At 21.9% G+C, this 15,525-nt stretch overlaps 5 protein-coding genes and 1 long non-coding RNA gene across 11 annotated transcripts; 2 read left to right on the top strand and 4 right to left on the bottom strand.

Moving 5' to 3' along the window:
• Window positions 1–523: 523 nt before the first annotated feature.
• Window positions 524–1,776, bottom strand: LOC147656914 (uncharacterized). The gene is made up of 2 exons (XR_015293516.1): window positions 997–1,776; window positions 524–928 (listed from the first exon to the last, which is right to left on the bottom strand). It is a non-coding gene; the product is annotated as an uncharacterized LOC147656914 (long non-coding RNA).
• Window positions 1,184–3,698, top strand: LOC100865073 (uncharacterized). The gene is made up of 3 exons (XM_012486430.3): window positions 1,184–2,351; window positions 2,432–2,793; window positions 2,875–3,698. The coding sequence occupies exons 1-3, from the start codon at window positions 2,227–2,229 to the stop codon at window positions 3,477–3,479; spliced, it is 1,092 nt and encodes a 363-aa protein (XP_012341884.2). The 5' UTR covers window positions 1,184–2,226; the 3' UTR covers window positions 3,480–3,698.
• Window positions 3,570–6,063, bottom strand: LOC100872766 (putative inositol monophosphatase 3). The gene is made up of 5 exons (XM_003693525.4): window positions 5,227–6,063; window positions 4,793–5,041; window positions 4,547–4,707; window positions 4,360–4,477; window positions 3,570–4,252 (listed from the first exon to the last, which is right to left on the bottom strand). The coding sequence occupies exons 1-5, from the start codon at window positions 5,453–5,455 to the stop codon at window positions 4,011–4,013; spliced, it is 999 nt and encodes a 332-aa protein (XP_003693573.1). The 5' UTR covers window positions 5,456–6,063; the 3' UTR covers window positions 3,570–4,010.
• Window positions 6,064–6,172: 109 nt separating this feature from the next.
• On the bottom strand, window positions 6,173–8,568 carry LOC100863020 (ubiquitin-conjugating enzyme E2 W). The gene is made up of 4 exons (XM_003693529.3): window positions 8,313–8,568; window positions 7,274–7,624; window positions 7,102–7,177; window positions 6,173–6,945 (listed from the first exon to the last, which is right to left on the bottom strand). Exons 1-4 carry the CDS (start codon window positions 8,364–8,366, stop codon window positions 6,932–6,934), a joined length of 495 nt encoding a protein of 164 aa, XP_003693577.1. The 5' UTR covers window positions 8,367–8,568; the 3' UTR covers window positions 6,173–6,931.
• Window positions 8,454–15,386, top strand: LOC100872412 (N-acetylneuraminate (7)9-O-acetyltransferase). 5 transcript variants are annotated; one of them, XM_086912910.1, is made up of 15 exons: window positions 8,454–8,592; window positions 9,130–9,225; window positions 9,380–9,523; window positions 9,667–9,763; window positions 9,836–10,094; window positions 10,208–10,465; window positions 10,537–10,772; window positions 10,835–11,047; window positions 11,113–11,434; window positions 11,679–11,918; window positions 11,995–12,285; window positions 12,359–12,577; window positions 12,699–12,881; window positions 13,754–13,807; window positions 13,883–14,582. In XM_086912910.1, the coding sequence occupies exons 3-13, from the start codon at window positions 9,409–9,411 to the stop codon at window positions 12,822–12,824; spliced, it is 2,376 nt and encodes a 791-aa protein (XP_086769036.1). In that variant the 5' UTR covers window positions 8,454–8,592; window positions 9,130–9,225; window positions 9,380–9,408; the 3' UTR covers window positions 12,825–12,881; window positions 13,754–13,807; window positions 13,883–14,582. The 5 variants fall into 5 exon arrangements, with proteins under 5 accessions (XP_086769036.1, XP_086769034.1, XP_012341880.1 ...); XM_086912908.1 differs by having other exon boundaries at window positions 13,754–15,386; XM_012486426.3 differs by lacking the exons at window positions 13,754–13,807; window positions 13,883–14,582 and adding an exon at window positions 12,975–13,535.
• LOC100871934 (mpv17-like protein 2) lies at window positions 13,924–15,500 on the bottom strand. 2 transcript variants are annotated; one of them, XM_031916509.2, is made up of 3 exons: window positions 15,129–15,500; window positions 14,727–14,888; window positions 13,924–14,630 (listed from the first exon to the last, which is right to left on the bottom strand). In XM_031916509.2, the coding sequence occupies exons 2-3, from the start codon at window positions 14,883–14,885 to the stop codon at window positions 14,193–14,195; spliced, it is 597 nt and encodes a 198-aa protein (XP_031772369.2). In that variant the 5' UTR covers window positions 14,886–14,888; window positions 15,129–15,500; the 3' UTR covers window positions 13,924–14,192. The 2 variants fall into 2 exon arrangements, with proteins under 2 accessions (XP_031772369.2, XP_086769039.1); XM_086912913.1 differs by having other exon boundaries at window positions 15,047–15,138.
• Between the last annotated feature and the right edge of the window lie 25 nt (window positions 15,501–15,525).

The raw sequence follows: 15,525 nt of genomic DNA on the forward strand, positions 1-15,525 counted from the left end.
TAAAATATATATTGTAGATTTAATAATGATTAAATTGTAATAATGTATATATGTGTAAATATTTATATATTACTTTGAAATAAGAACTTTCATCTTTATTTTATCCATATATAACATCATATAGATGATTTTATCTTTAAATCGAGGCAATTATCTGAAGTTATGCCTATAAATATGCAAGATAATACATATTCATAACGGCTGAGATTAAAAATATTGAGAATTTAAAATCGCGCATAAAATCAATAAATGCAAGATAGAAGACAATATGTTACATGTTACGTTTTTACTTATTGTTTAGACAAATGTTTATAATAATAAATTTTTCTTGAATAAATATTTATATATTATAATATTAATCTTAGATAAATATGTTTTCTTATATTTATAACTGATTTTTAATTTCACTTTCGATTTATACATCGATATAAATAAAATTTCATTATTTAATTAAAATGAAGTTAAATTTACGCAATAGTTTAACATTTTCAAACGTGATAAATTAATTTACTTATTAATCATATATATTAAAATAATATATTTTAAATACATTTTGAATTATATATTTATATTCTAATTAATATAATAACAATTAAGTTAATGATTATTAATATCTTCCTTATATAACAATTATTAAGATAGAATAGTTTAATATTTACAAATTTTTTTAAAAATAAATATTACATATGTAAATAAATTCTTTCCTCTTTTTTTTCAAATTCAAGATTCTATTATATTATATAAATCAAATACAAGATTACATCTCAACATATTCATTCTGATTCTTTATAATTTTTTCCCACTTGGTGAGTAAATTATAAATTCCATCCTTGAAGAATAACGGCTGCTTGCTGGTTATGAAATCATCAATATCATTTTCGGATATCTTCTTCCGAGTTGAAATGTTTCTCAATTAGTGTTGCAGACTCTGAAAAAGATGATAGTCTGATGAAGCTAGGTTTGGAGAGTATGCTCAATATATAAATTGTGTCTCACATTTCTTTTGCAATATCGTGCTGCAAAATCATGTATCTTGTTCCTGGTCCAATAAATGGTCGTTTCCGCTCTAATTGATCGTATAAATTCATTAATTGATTTTGATAATATTCTGCAGTTATTGTCCTTCCAGATGGAAATAGTTCATAATGAACGATTCCTCGAAAATCTCACAAAACTTTCTTGCAATGCAAATTCGGTTTTACTGAAGTCGATGGTTTCCCGGGATTAACGCACTATTTCCGTCGTTTGGGATTATCATATTGTCAAGATTTATCATTACCAATAACAATTTTGTACAGAAAATTTTTTATGTCGTGAAAGCAAGGTAATAGAAATCTCGAGTCTATTTTTCTTATTCATTCATATAAAACTTATTAATCTAATTTCTGAATCTCACCCAATTGTTTCAGTAAGATAGATAATGCTTGTCTGGTAATTTCCAATCTTTCTGCCAATTCTTCTTCGGGATTTTTGTTCAGCAATTCTTCTAATTCACTGTCATCAATTTTTTTCGATACACCTGAACGATCGTCGTCTTCCAAATTAAAATTTTCGATTTTAAATCTTTGGTACCATTTTTTGCATGTTCTATAAAATACAGCATTCTCTTTCAGTGTCACAAATCATTTTAGTAGCTTTAATAGATTTTTTAAATTGGAATGTAAAAAATAAGCAGTGACGAAAATGATGCTTTTCGCCATATTGTTTGAAATTGTTGCATAGGATTGGAAACTCTTAGAGCGATTCTTTTATTGCGATTCTTCTTAAAAACAAAACGTTTTTTCAGATGGCACCACAAACGAAATAATTTGAATTCAATTATGATTGTAGAAAAAAAAAGGAAGGAATTTATTTGCATCTAATAAAATATTGAAATCTATAATAAAATAATTATTTTAATTTTATAAAATAAAACTTGTAATATAATTTAATAAATGTAAAAATGTATTATAGATTTATACTGATATTTTATATTAACATTTCTATATATTAAATTTTGTTTCTATGAAAATTTAATTATGTTCTATATTCAAAAAATAATTCTATGAAAACATGACTTACAAAGAATTTAGTTGCACGTGCAACGATATAAGATACAACTACTAACTACTAAGTAGCGAAGTATAAAGATTATAACCGCACACGAGGTTATTAATCGCGTTTTATATATTCAAATTTATTTATATTTTATGATAATTTTTTTTAATTTATAAATATTTTAAAAAAATGGTTGTATTTACTTGTAATAATTGTGGTGAAACATTACAAAAACCAAAAGTTGCAAAACACTATGAATTTCGATGCCATACCGCGCCTTTTTTAACATGTGTCGATTGTTTGAAAGATTTCAGGTAAATATTAATAAAAATGTATATATTTTTACTTTTTTTTATAATTTCTAATTAAATTGTATTTTTATTATTAATTAAAGAGGTGAACAATATGTAGCACATACGAAATGTATAAGTGAAGCTGAAAGATACGGAGGTAAAGATTATGTTCCGAAAGCTGGGGCAAATAAGGGTGAAAGAAAGCAACAGGAATGGATTAACACAATTAATAATATTCTTAATAATGAAAAAAATTTATCAAAGACGGAACGAAATTTTTTAAATTTATTATCAAAGCATGAAAATATTCCACGTAAAAAAGTTAAATTTTTAAATTTTGTAAAAAGTGCTGTAGGTCAGAAAATACCATCGGTAGTAGTTGATAGTGTATGGAATAAAATAGAAACAGCTTATAAAAATAACGTACAAGATATTAATAGTGAAAAACAACAACAAGAAAATGGTAAGTTTTTGTTATTTGATTTAATATTTATTTAATTTAATTTAATTAAATTTTTGATATACATATATAATATATAAATAGGTAAAATGAATGAAAAAATAAATAATGTACAAGATACAAGTATACATCAAGAAAATAATATTATTGAGAATCAAAATAATGAAAATATAGACAGAGAAAATCAAAATGAAGACCAAGGTAAAAATAAGTTAAATAACAATGAAAATGGTATTGATAATACTATTAGTAATGCTAAAAAGAAGAAACTTAAAAAGAGAAGAATATCTGAAACAATACAAGAACAAGTGGAAGAATTTGTAAAAAAAAAAAGCAAACAGGATGAATTTACAAAAGAATCAGTTTCTAAAAAAAAAAGCAAAGATGTTGCTATAGAAAAGTTAGACGAGATAAAAAAAAATAAAAATACTTTATCATTTGAATCACCAATTAATCAATGTGATAATATTATAGAAAAAACAACTTTCAATTGGAAAGGTATTATTTTAGACATAGTAAAAAACAAAGGAGAAATTTCCTTAAAAAAATTACAGAAAAAAGTAATTTCACAATATATGAATTCCTGTTCAGATATTATATCATATGAAAAAGCATGTAGTAAATTCAACAAAAAAATAAAAAAAATATCAGAAATTATCATTTCTGATGAAAAAGTAACTTTAATTTAATTTAATTGATATGTATTATTATAATTTTTCAATATATAATATTAATTCAATATTATAATAATGTATAATATTATTAATGATTTATCATTGTTTTAATAAAAAATTAGACTATTCACTTTATTCAAATGAAAAAAATTTTATAAAATATTGTTAAGTAAAACATGTAAAAAAACATTTATTATTTTTTTTAATAAAATAGAATAAAAATTTTTGAAAGTATCACAGAATATATGTAAAATTAATTTATCAATAATAGATATTTTAAATATATAAAATATAATAATAATTATATAATATTATATAATAATAATTTTTTACAATAAAAAATTGTTGTGTGAAACATTCATTTGAAAATACTTCAACAAAAAATATAGAACTTATAAATAAATATTTTTAATATCATTTTTATGAATTGTACTTCGATATCAAAATTTTAAGATATGTATAATTTTTACAGTTCTTTAATGAAAAAATTGATATTGGAATATGATTTAAAAGTCAGTAATAAAATTTAAAGATTTAATGTTTATATTAAATGTTTGAAAATTTGTCTAAATACCAAGCATGATTACTCATGGTAGCTAAAAGACCCCATGTAAGTTCTTTAGAATCATGAGGTCTAAAACTTATCAATTGTTGATCAAATAATTGAGTAACTGTACCACCAAGAGCAGTAAGAATTGCAGTTCCTGCACAAATGTCCCATTTTTTTATTGCAGTCATATGGACATATGCAGTTACATTTCCATTTAAAACTTCTAAAAATTTATAACCTAAACATATATAAATTTATTTCTAATAAAAAAATTTAATTCTTTCTTTTTTATGAATTGAGATCTTTATAATAACAAATATTAAACAATAATATTAACAAAATTACCTGCACCAGCTGCAGCAACAATTTTTACATCTTTACCAAATGCAATCTTAGAAACATTATAAATTTGGCCAGCATGTGATTGTGATACAATCAATATCGGTATTCTTTCATCTTCTAACTAATTTTAAAAACATTTTTAAATTTTGAAGGATTTACATATTTCTTATAATACTTTTATATTTATTACCTTATGCAGTATTTGTAAATTTCTTGAAATTGCATGATTAGTCCATGACCAAAATAGACTAGAATTTTGCTTTGTTTCAAATGGTTTATATATAACACCTATTATAGGTTTTCCTTTTACAGCAATACAAACCATAGTTGTAACATATTGTAACAAATTTTCTAAAATGAAAAGAAATATAATAATAAAATATATAAGGAACATACACATATATTTACATATATTTTTATGGAATAATGAAAATACCTGTAAATTCTTTTGTTGCATCAAGAGGATCAATCCAGACTGTAATGTCATTTATATTTATAATTTCATCCTTAATATCGTAATCATTTAAATTATTAATATTATTTTTTATATTTGACACTGTAATTTTATCACAATCTTTTGATGTTTCCTCTGATATTACTGTTATACTTGGAAACGCTTCTAACAAAGAATGAACCATTGCACAGTGTGATCTATAATCTGCTTCTGTTACTGGATCATTTATACCTATCAAATTATTTACGTTATTACATTTTATATTTTATAATATAAATTTTATTATAAATATATCTCCTATATATATCATTTATATATATAAAAATTTATTATATATATTATTATATTTATTATATATAAAATTTTTATTTCATGTGTACATGTAAAAAATGTAAGTATTTAATATAAGTCATTACCTTCTTTCGTTTTCCCTTTACTTTGTATTTCGAATTTTGCTTGATTGTGAACTGCAATTACTTCAGAACCACCAATTTCTGCTGCTTTTATAGCAGCAATAAGAAGTAATTTTAAAGAAATATTTTTATCCTGTAAATCTGTATACAAAGTTCGATTTGTATATAGGTATAATATACTTAATAATATAATAATTCCACAAAAAATTGTTTTTCTTGTTCGGACACTCATTTTGATATGTACATACAATTCTTTCTTTTTTTAATTTAATGTATTCGCGTAACTATGATTTATTTTATATAATGAAAGATTTTAATTATTCCATATGCGGCCATTTTTAATTTATTTGAAATTTCCAATAATATTGAATCTTTATATTCTATGTATGTATAAAATTGACATTGAACCTGAAAATTATACGCCACCTGTAATTTTTTTTTTTGGTATTTTATTATATATTTTATAAATATTGATAAAATTATATATGTTTATAAAATTAACATTGTAATCATTGATTCTATATAAAATAACTAATTTTTTAATGTATATTTCGTAATAAATTTGTTATTAAGGTTATATTTAATTAGTTTAATATATTGCAAACTTGAATTGTTAGCGTAGTATTATTTGCAAATAAATTTAAAATTTTGAATTTTTTTAATATGTAGTACTTAAATTGAAGGAAAATTAAGTTACAATAAATTTATTATTGAATTAAATAATTTATTTTAAAATGTATCGCACTTTTAATGATGTATTAAATACAAACTTTTATATCATATTTCTTATTTTAAATATTTTGTCATGTATATTATTTTAAATATATAGTCTTATATAATGTTAAATCGATTTTAATTAAATTTTATTCAGATCTCTATGTAATTAATGTAATTAGAATTTCTGCAATGAATTTCTAATGTCATTAAATTGATATATTTTTACACATTATTCTATAAAAGGATGAATTTTATTGATCAATAATAGTACATTTCAGAGTTTTAATGATATTATGTGCAACATAGTCGATTTAAAATATTTTGATTTAAAAAATAGTGATTAACATCTTGATTGCCTCCAAAAATGATTGTGTAGAATTAAATAATACTATACATTTAAATTGTATGTACTTGTTTATGATTAATTTAGATTGCACACTATAATATTTAATTAAAATAATTACTTATATTTTTCACCTAAGTAAATAATACAGTGAGAGATGAATATTAAATAACACAATAACAAATGTAATAACATTTTATATCTTTAATGATACTATTTTAATAGTGATTACTGTAATATATTAATTTGATATCATCTTAAAGTGCACTTTCTACATAAATAATGAAACATCTTTGCTTGTTAATATCATGTGTGCACTTTTCTTGGCTGCATTTTTATATTTTATAATTTATGTTTTTTCTATTTAACTGAGTGAGATAATATGTATCATTTATAATAACAATAATAATTTAACTTCATAACTCACACATTTTACATCACTTTTTTATTATAATAATAAGTGAAATGCAGCCTTTGTTTTTTTGTTTTCTAACTTATGCACCTAATTCTTTAAATATATGATAAAGTTAATTCAGCAATTTTATCTATGAAATTTTAGTAATTACTTTAAGACACAAAAACTGTCACTCCACTTGGTCCAGCTATAACTGCACATAGACAAGTTGTTTATAGCTTTCGCAATTGCTGTTACACATTGTCATCTATTTAAAACATAATAAAAAAATGCTATATGATTTTTGTAGCATTTATTAAAACATTTATTAAATAATTTAAAAATTATTTAATTATATTATATGTTAAAAATAATTGTAAATATAGTAATAATATATTAATTATATATATTATAGAATACTTACCATGATACCACCATTTTGTTTTCTTTGGATTTTTACTACATGTTTTTACATAAAAAGAATTATCAGGTGGCCTTTTCTGTAGTAAAAAAATTTTTTTAATATTTTTTTATTATTATTATTTATTATTAACTATTATTTTTTTATTAGATTTATTCTTAAGAATTTTTTTTACCTTCTCTTTACAACTACTCAACATTGATACAATACTTAAACAAATGCTTTGTACACTCAAAGCTGGAGACCAATCTTCAGTTAAAATGGATAAGCATATGTGGCCATTGCTGTAAATATGTGGATGTATTGGTATATTTCCACCTATAAAAGTCACTTCTGGTGAGTCAAATGGATATTTGGAACTGAATCTAAATTGCAGTTGAAATTGTTCGCCTTCATATAAGGTGCCTTTTGCACCTTCCATGTGAACAATCCATTGCGTTAAATTTTGACTAGTAAGATCTTCATCTACATGTACACCTGGTGGAGGTTCACGTATTAAAGATGTTAATTCTTTCTGTAATCTTCGCTGAAATAATATTTTTTAAATATATAATCAAACTATAAATTTGTAATAATATTAAAATTATGTAAATATAATAATTATAGTGTAATTTAATTATGTAAATATAACATCAAATAAATTTATAAAAATATCAAAAGAATTATTTAAAATTAACATTTTCATTTTAATATTAGAATTTAATTGCAAAGTTTATTGAATACAAATTATTATATTTATATTATAATAACATCTCAGAATTTTTATATAATTTTATTATAAAAAAAATTGTATTTTAATTTCTTTATATTCATGATATATTTGTATAGATTATCATAAATATTGATATAAATAATAAATGAATATAAATAATAATAATATACACATGTATATAATTAATATACTGAATAATTCTTAAAAAAATAATTATGAAAAATAAAATTTTTATTATTTTTTAAAATTATGTTATAGAAACAAAATAAAAAAATGAAATTAAAATTTAATACATGTATAAAATAGCGCGTCTAATTTGACATAAAACGTCATCCAAATTTTGACGAATAATACGCGAATTATCTTTTTAATAATATGTAGTGATATTTTGCGAATCTTATAAAACATACTAAATATAGAATCTAACTAAATTCCATATTATATCAATGTTATAAAACACGAAATTCTGATGTGTATTAAAAAAATTTTATTATTAACTTACCTTCGATGGGGACATTGCCGCCATTGTCGTTTTATCGCTCATTGCAACATACATGAATTACTTGCTTTATTCATTTCTCGATTTAAGAATGTAAAGTTGCTGCAACAAGAACGTTTAGCATTTTTTCCAAATTTTGTATTATATCATCATAAGTTAAAAAAAGAGGTAGTACGATAGTTGTAAAATACGTAGCGATGACCTACGTAAATTAGTTAAATTTGACAACCATTCCCACATACTGAGGCGAACACACAATATAGGATAATATTGCTATATTATGGTCAGTAAATATTTTATTAAAATGCATTATAGATGATGATTTTATAAACTTGATTATTGTTTAAATTAAATAAGTCAAAAATCGATGTTTTTGTTCAAGACTTTATAATAGTATATAAATAAAAATTTATATAAAGAAAACTAATTATATAATATAAACTAAAATGAATAGACAAATAAGTGTTTTAATTTCTTATTTCATTTTTTTTAATTGTTACTTGAAGTTTATGTAAACAATAAGACAATAAAACAAATATTATAAAAAGTCAAAGGAAACTTGTAATTCTTAATATTTTTCATTTATATTAAGTTATAATTATTTTAATTATATCAATATTAATCGATATTAGACATTATCTAAATAACCAATGGAAAAAATCGATTATATTACAGATCTTATATATTATTTATATGTTATAGTATAATATAAAAATAATCAAAGATATAGGTGTTATAAATTTCGTGATATTATTGTAAATAAAATAAATAATTTATTGTTTTTTATTAATTTTACAAAAAATTTATGATTGTGTTACAGCTTACAATAAAATGATGAAGTTCAGTATTAAATCATTTCAATTATGATATAATATTTGTTAAAAAACTTCTATTTATGAATTATATATACATTTAGGTAAATATTTTTATATAACTATTAGCTATATAATATATAAGTGAAATATATGAATAAATAGTATTAATATTTTTATTCCTTAATGCAATATTTAATTTAAATGTTAATTATTTTTATAAAATGTACTGTATTATTATGAAAAAAAAATTTTTAGCCTCAATGTAAGGAAATGATAAATTATTAATGACTTCAGCCGAACACTTTATTAGTTTAATTACTGTGGCAAGTGCTAAGAAATTAGCCACTGCACTTGTCTTGTGTTTTATTTTATATCATGGATTAATGCACATTATATATGGTAAAAATATTTACATTTTTTACTTTTTTCTATTTGATTTATATAAATGAACATTAATAATATAAACTATGTGATTAAACATTTATCTTTATTTCTAAATTTTAAAATTTATATTATATATTTAATGATTATGATTAATTTAGGTAGTGATTCTTGTAAATGGTTATTAACAGAAGGAAGATATAAAGGAGATAAAGAATGGCAGCCTTATGGTTGTATGATGCATTATTATACACAAACGTAAGAATTTAATTATTTAAATATTTAAATATTACAATGTATAAAAAATATTTTTAAAAAACTTTTTTTTAGAGACAGTCGCAGATGTTTGAGATATCTAGCTTTCATGGGCCACCATAATCATTTTGTATTTATTGGAGATGCTAGAATCAGACAGTTATATAAGTCTTTTATATCACAATTTATAGTTGATGGGAAAGCATCTGACCTAACAGAATTACCAGACAATTCTGATTTAAATTTCAATGATGCACAACTTAGACTAAATGTACAATTTTTGTGGAGACCTCAATTGGATAATACTATGATAGAAGATCTTAGAAATTGGATGGTAAATATTTATTTTGATTATAAAAGCATTTATAAAAATTTTAGAATTATATGTATAATGATTATTGTTAATGATAATATTGGTAACTGATATTAATGACTGTTATTTTTCAGAAAACTGATGCACCTAGTTTAATTATTTCAGGCTGTGGAGCAATGACAATTCTTGCTAATAATAATAGTGACACTCAATTGTATTCTGAATATAGTATGGGATTAGTGAGACTTGTACAACCAGTAGATTTTTTAGCCAAAAAAAATACAAAATATTTATGGATGTTGCAAGATCCTGTAGTAAAAGAAAGATTGTCAGTTCAATTATCAGGCATAGATAATAGACAGATCAATTTATGTAATAAAGCAGCAATAAAGGTAAATTTTATTTTATTAATTTTTTGATAATTATTAAAAAAAAATTATTAAAATATATTGATCATACACAGATATTATCTCATAGTGAGGTTCATATATGGGAAAGTAGTAAACTTGTTGGTGCAGGTGTATTGGAACAAAGTCCAGATGGATATTTAGCTAGCCCTTTATCTTTACGACATAAGATTCAAATATTGTTAAACACTTACTGTAATGATCATATGAATTTTGATGATGGAAGTTGTTGCAGTTATCCAGAACCAGCAACAATATTGCAATTATTAAGTTTGTCAACACTTGCTTTATGGTAACTTTTTATATATTAAAATATTACATGTTAAGTAAATAGTAAATAATAGTTCATTACAGTATAATAATTGGTGGTGGAATGTGGTTGTATAGAAAGTTTTGTCATCATCGAACTGAAATTTCTTACTTACGTGTTGAAATGGAAAATACTGAAGAAGCAAATAATTCTGAAACTATACAAATTGAGCAACCCGAAGTACAAGATTTTTATACTTTGATGACATCTTTAGCTCTCTTGTCAATTATTTTATCTTATTTTTATTTATGTGATAGGTAAATATATTTATGTCGATAATAATGATATTCGTTAATAATATTAGATTTTTGTTTATATTTAGGACAAATTTCTTTATGAAAGAAAATAAATACTATAGTGAATTTAGTTTTTGGTTGCCATTAGGATATATATTAGCTCTTGGTTTATTTTTTACTGAAGATAGAGAAAGAGGGCCAAGAACTTTAAATCGAGAACAAACAGATGAATGGAAAGGATTAATGCAAGCTGTAGTATTAATTTATCATGTTACTGGAGCTAAAAACGTCTTACCTATTTATATGTATTTAAGATTAATTAATTCTGCTTACTTATTTCTTTCTGGATATGGACATTTTTGTTACTTTTGGCAAACGGGTGATGTTTCTTTAATAAGATTTGCACGAGTATGTATTAAAAAAATCTAGATCTTATTAATGTTAATCCTGCAATGACTAACATCTTTTATAACTTTAGTAAAATATTTTTATTATTGCGAAATTATTATGTATATGTATAAATTTATAAAATATTTTTTTAATTTGATCTGAAAAAACTTTAATGCATAATTTAATGAAAAGTATGCCATTGCAGAGTTAACAATAAATATTGTGTTTAAATTACATATTACATCTATTTATTATTTTGCAGGTAATGTTTAGATTAAACTTCCTAACTGTGTCTTTATGCCTTTGTATGAACAGACCATATCAGTTTTATCACTTTGTTCCCTTAGTCTCATTCTGGTTTTTAGTAATTTATTTCTTAGCATGGTTACCACCAAGAATATATTCTGGTAGTTTAAATGAATATGGACCGAGAGCTTTGCTTTATCTTGCATTGAAACTTTTAGGTCTTGTATCAATGATCACAATATTATACATGTCAGAGGTATCAAATTATAAATTATTTACATATAAAGTATACTATAAATTACAAAAATGTACAATGTATTATTATTTAATAGGTGTTTTTTGAAAAAGTGTTTGTAACAAGACCTTGGAAAGCATTGTTTGTTACAACTGATGATGATATACGTGAATGGTGGTCACGTTGGAGAGTGGATAGATATAGTGTGACTTGGGGAGTAACTTTTGGGGCAGGTCTTGTAGCTTTGCAAAGAATAGATCACATTCCAGGAACAGCGTTATCTTCTCTATTAGCATTAATTTCTTTAACTGCTTATACTACTTTTACAATATTATGTCATTCAGTATCTGAATGTGAAGAAATTCACTCATATGTTGCATTTATTCCAGTAATAATTTATGAATTATAATTTATTTTCAAATTTATTTTCAAACAATTAAATTTCAATTTTTTAATTACAGATTATAGGTTATATTGCACTTAGAAATGCATCATTAGCATTACGTGGTAAACATTCAGCTCTTTTGACTGGTTTAGGTCGTATCAGCTTAGAAACTCTAGTCGCACAAGGTCACATTTGGTTGGCAGCAGATTCACATGGTGTATTAGTTTTATTGCCAAGATTTCCAGTATTAAATCTTTTAGTTACATCATTCATCTTTATATGTGCAAGTCATGAAGTAAGTATTTAATTTCTCTTATGTCTAGAATTAATAACAAGTTTATATCTAATTTTATATAATGTAAAATATGTATATGTATAGTATATGGTATAATGAGATATTTCATTTATTTTGATAGATACATAGATTAACTCAAGTATTAGCACCATATGCAGTACCAAATGATTGGAAACTGGTGGCTCGCAATTTATTATTATTTATTGCAGTTCTTGTACCAATTGGTATTCATGATGGAATGTTTTGAAATATATATTTTTATAATTAGTCAAATTCTATATATAAAAAATTGCTTCATGTATATGTAAGTATATATAAAATATTTTACAATATAATTTTGCAAAATGAAATTCACAAAAAATTATTATAAAGAATATACAAACTAATTTCTTTATAGATTATAAACGCGTTTCCAATATTACTGGTAATTTTTTCAAGCATTAAAACTATGAAGCAAAAGTTTAAAGAATAATTACATATTTTTCCTTAAAAAAAGAAAAAAGATATGTCAAATTGAATTATATTTTAATTCTCCAGAAAATGGAATCTTCATAAATTTAATTAATGAAAGCAATAAACGCAAATATCATTTCCATAATTTAAAAATTATTTTGATAAATTTCTTCAAAGAGATATATTTTTTCAGACTTTAAAACAATCTTTGTTAGAATTGAAACAATAATAAATAAAAGATGTCCATTTATTCTAGACTTTTGAATATTTGTTTTTTAAATAAAAACGTTTGTCATTTAATCAACGCTGAATTCTTATTATATACAATATATATAACCGTACTGCATTCTTCAGAATATAAAAACAAGATTTCAATGGCAAAATATTATGTTAACAATCTATTATCTTATTTCATACTAAATAAGATTATTGTAAATTAAGTTATTATACTCCAGAACACTTCAGAATTCCAGACAATGAGAATAAATTTATCAGAAAAAACTTACAGGACATCTAATCTGATTTCATTCTCCAAAGATTCCATAAACTAAATAGTTATCAAAAAAATATCTGAGTAATTTTATTTTAAACTGAATAGATAAATATCACTGAATTATTATAATTTTTAGTATCTGTCTAAATTTATACCATCTTATCATAAAACTTATGAAAAAAAAAATGTTTGAAAATATTTACTGTTTTATCTTGCATTGACTTATCTAGATTGAAACTGAAAATCATCTTCCGAAGTAGGATCTATCAAGAATCTATCTGGATGTAAGATAAAGAAATATAGCAAATTTGTTTATATTAAATAAATAGATTAGAAGCTATTAAATTTTATTTTTCAAGGTAAGAAGTAAAAATGATCGAAATAAAAAATCTAGTCAAAATGCAAGGTTTAAAATTATAATATTTAATTTTTTCTTATTTTATCAATTTTTATAAAGAAAAAAATAATTTTAAAAAATGAATATCTATTTGTTTCTAAAATATTATATAAATTTTTGAAATTTATAAACATTATAAGAACAATTTATATATATAAAGAGTTAATAGCATAAAATCAGAAAATACAACAAAAATTATAGTTGTTTATAATAATAACAATGTATATTATATATATATATAATTTAATTAGATAGCCTATTTAGAATATTTGTCAATGTTTACTATTTTTTGAATTGTACATTAGATTATCATATTTTACATGACTAGTATACACATCATAGCCAAGAGATATGGTATTATCATAAAGAACTCTATATCTAGTTGGTAAAAAATAAAAATTAAAAATTTGTGCTGGTGGCCAAATGATCCATTCTGCTATATATAATCTATATGCTTTCTTAATAATTTCATTTTTTAAATCTGACCATTTGCTTTTTTCTAAAAGACCTAATGTTAAAAAAAACATTATAATACAAAGTGGAGAACAGACTAATTGATCTATAAAAACTTTTTTTAAAACAATGTTAATTGTACGACCTGGCAATTTAGCATCTAAATATTTATACCAATAATGACAGACTATACCAATAGACATACCAGATATAGCCATGTTTCTTGTTCTATTTATATTCCATTTATCCCATTCACCCTAAGAGAAAATTAATTATATGCGAATATTTCAATCTAACAATAAAAATAAGAAAATGTCATATTGAAATAAATAGTTACCTTCCTAAATAATTACCTTTAATATTTCATAATATTGTTCTAATACATCTCCAGTAGCAGAGAGAGAAATAGATATTGTGACATTAGTATAAAGTAAATATTTAGGAGAAAATAACTTATTTTTGATTATAGATATTTTATTTACAATTAAACTTATATTTTTTATGATGTTCATAATCTAAAAAAGAAAAAATAATGTCAATCATAATTATTAAGATTATTTTGAGGTTAACAATTAATTTAAAATAAAAAATTTAGTTTATAACATATTAAATATGTGAATAAATTTATTTTATTAAAAGTTAAATATTATAAACTTGAAATATAATGACTTACAAATAATATAACATAGTCAAATATTTTTTGTTAATATTTAAAATGAAAAAAATTTCATGAAAGATCATTATCTCTTACTTACTTGTTAGATGAAAATTTGATACTTAGAAAAAATATAAATTTAATCGGTATCAAATATTTGTAACAATTTTACAAATTTTATTTTATTATAGTAAAATATAAATGGATTTCATATAGATTTTAGACTTAATTTAATTTTTTTCTAAATATATTACATTATAAAATATATATTATGTATGTAATCGTATTATTTTCAATGTTTCCTTTGTAACATATATTTTATAGTAAAACTATTAAAATTCTTTATTTTATTATTATATTTTGAAACTTTTTCTTTAAAACTTTTTAAATAAATAAAATTTTATATATTTTTATTTTATATTTGTAATATAAAACTATTTAAAAAGTTTTTATTTACAACTTAATAATTCAAAGTAATAGTAGGATTACATATTTAA

The sequence above is a fragment of the Apis florea genome, unplaced genomic scaffold (assembly GCF_048593485.1).
Source record: "Apis florea isolate Af1SG1 unplaced genomic scaffold, ASM4859348v1 contig_3493_pilon, whole genome shotgun sequence".
In the NCBI taxonomy this organism is placed as follows: domain Eukaryota; kingdom Metazoa; phylum Arthropoda; class Insecta; order Hymenoptera; family Apidae; genus Apis; species Apis florea.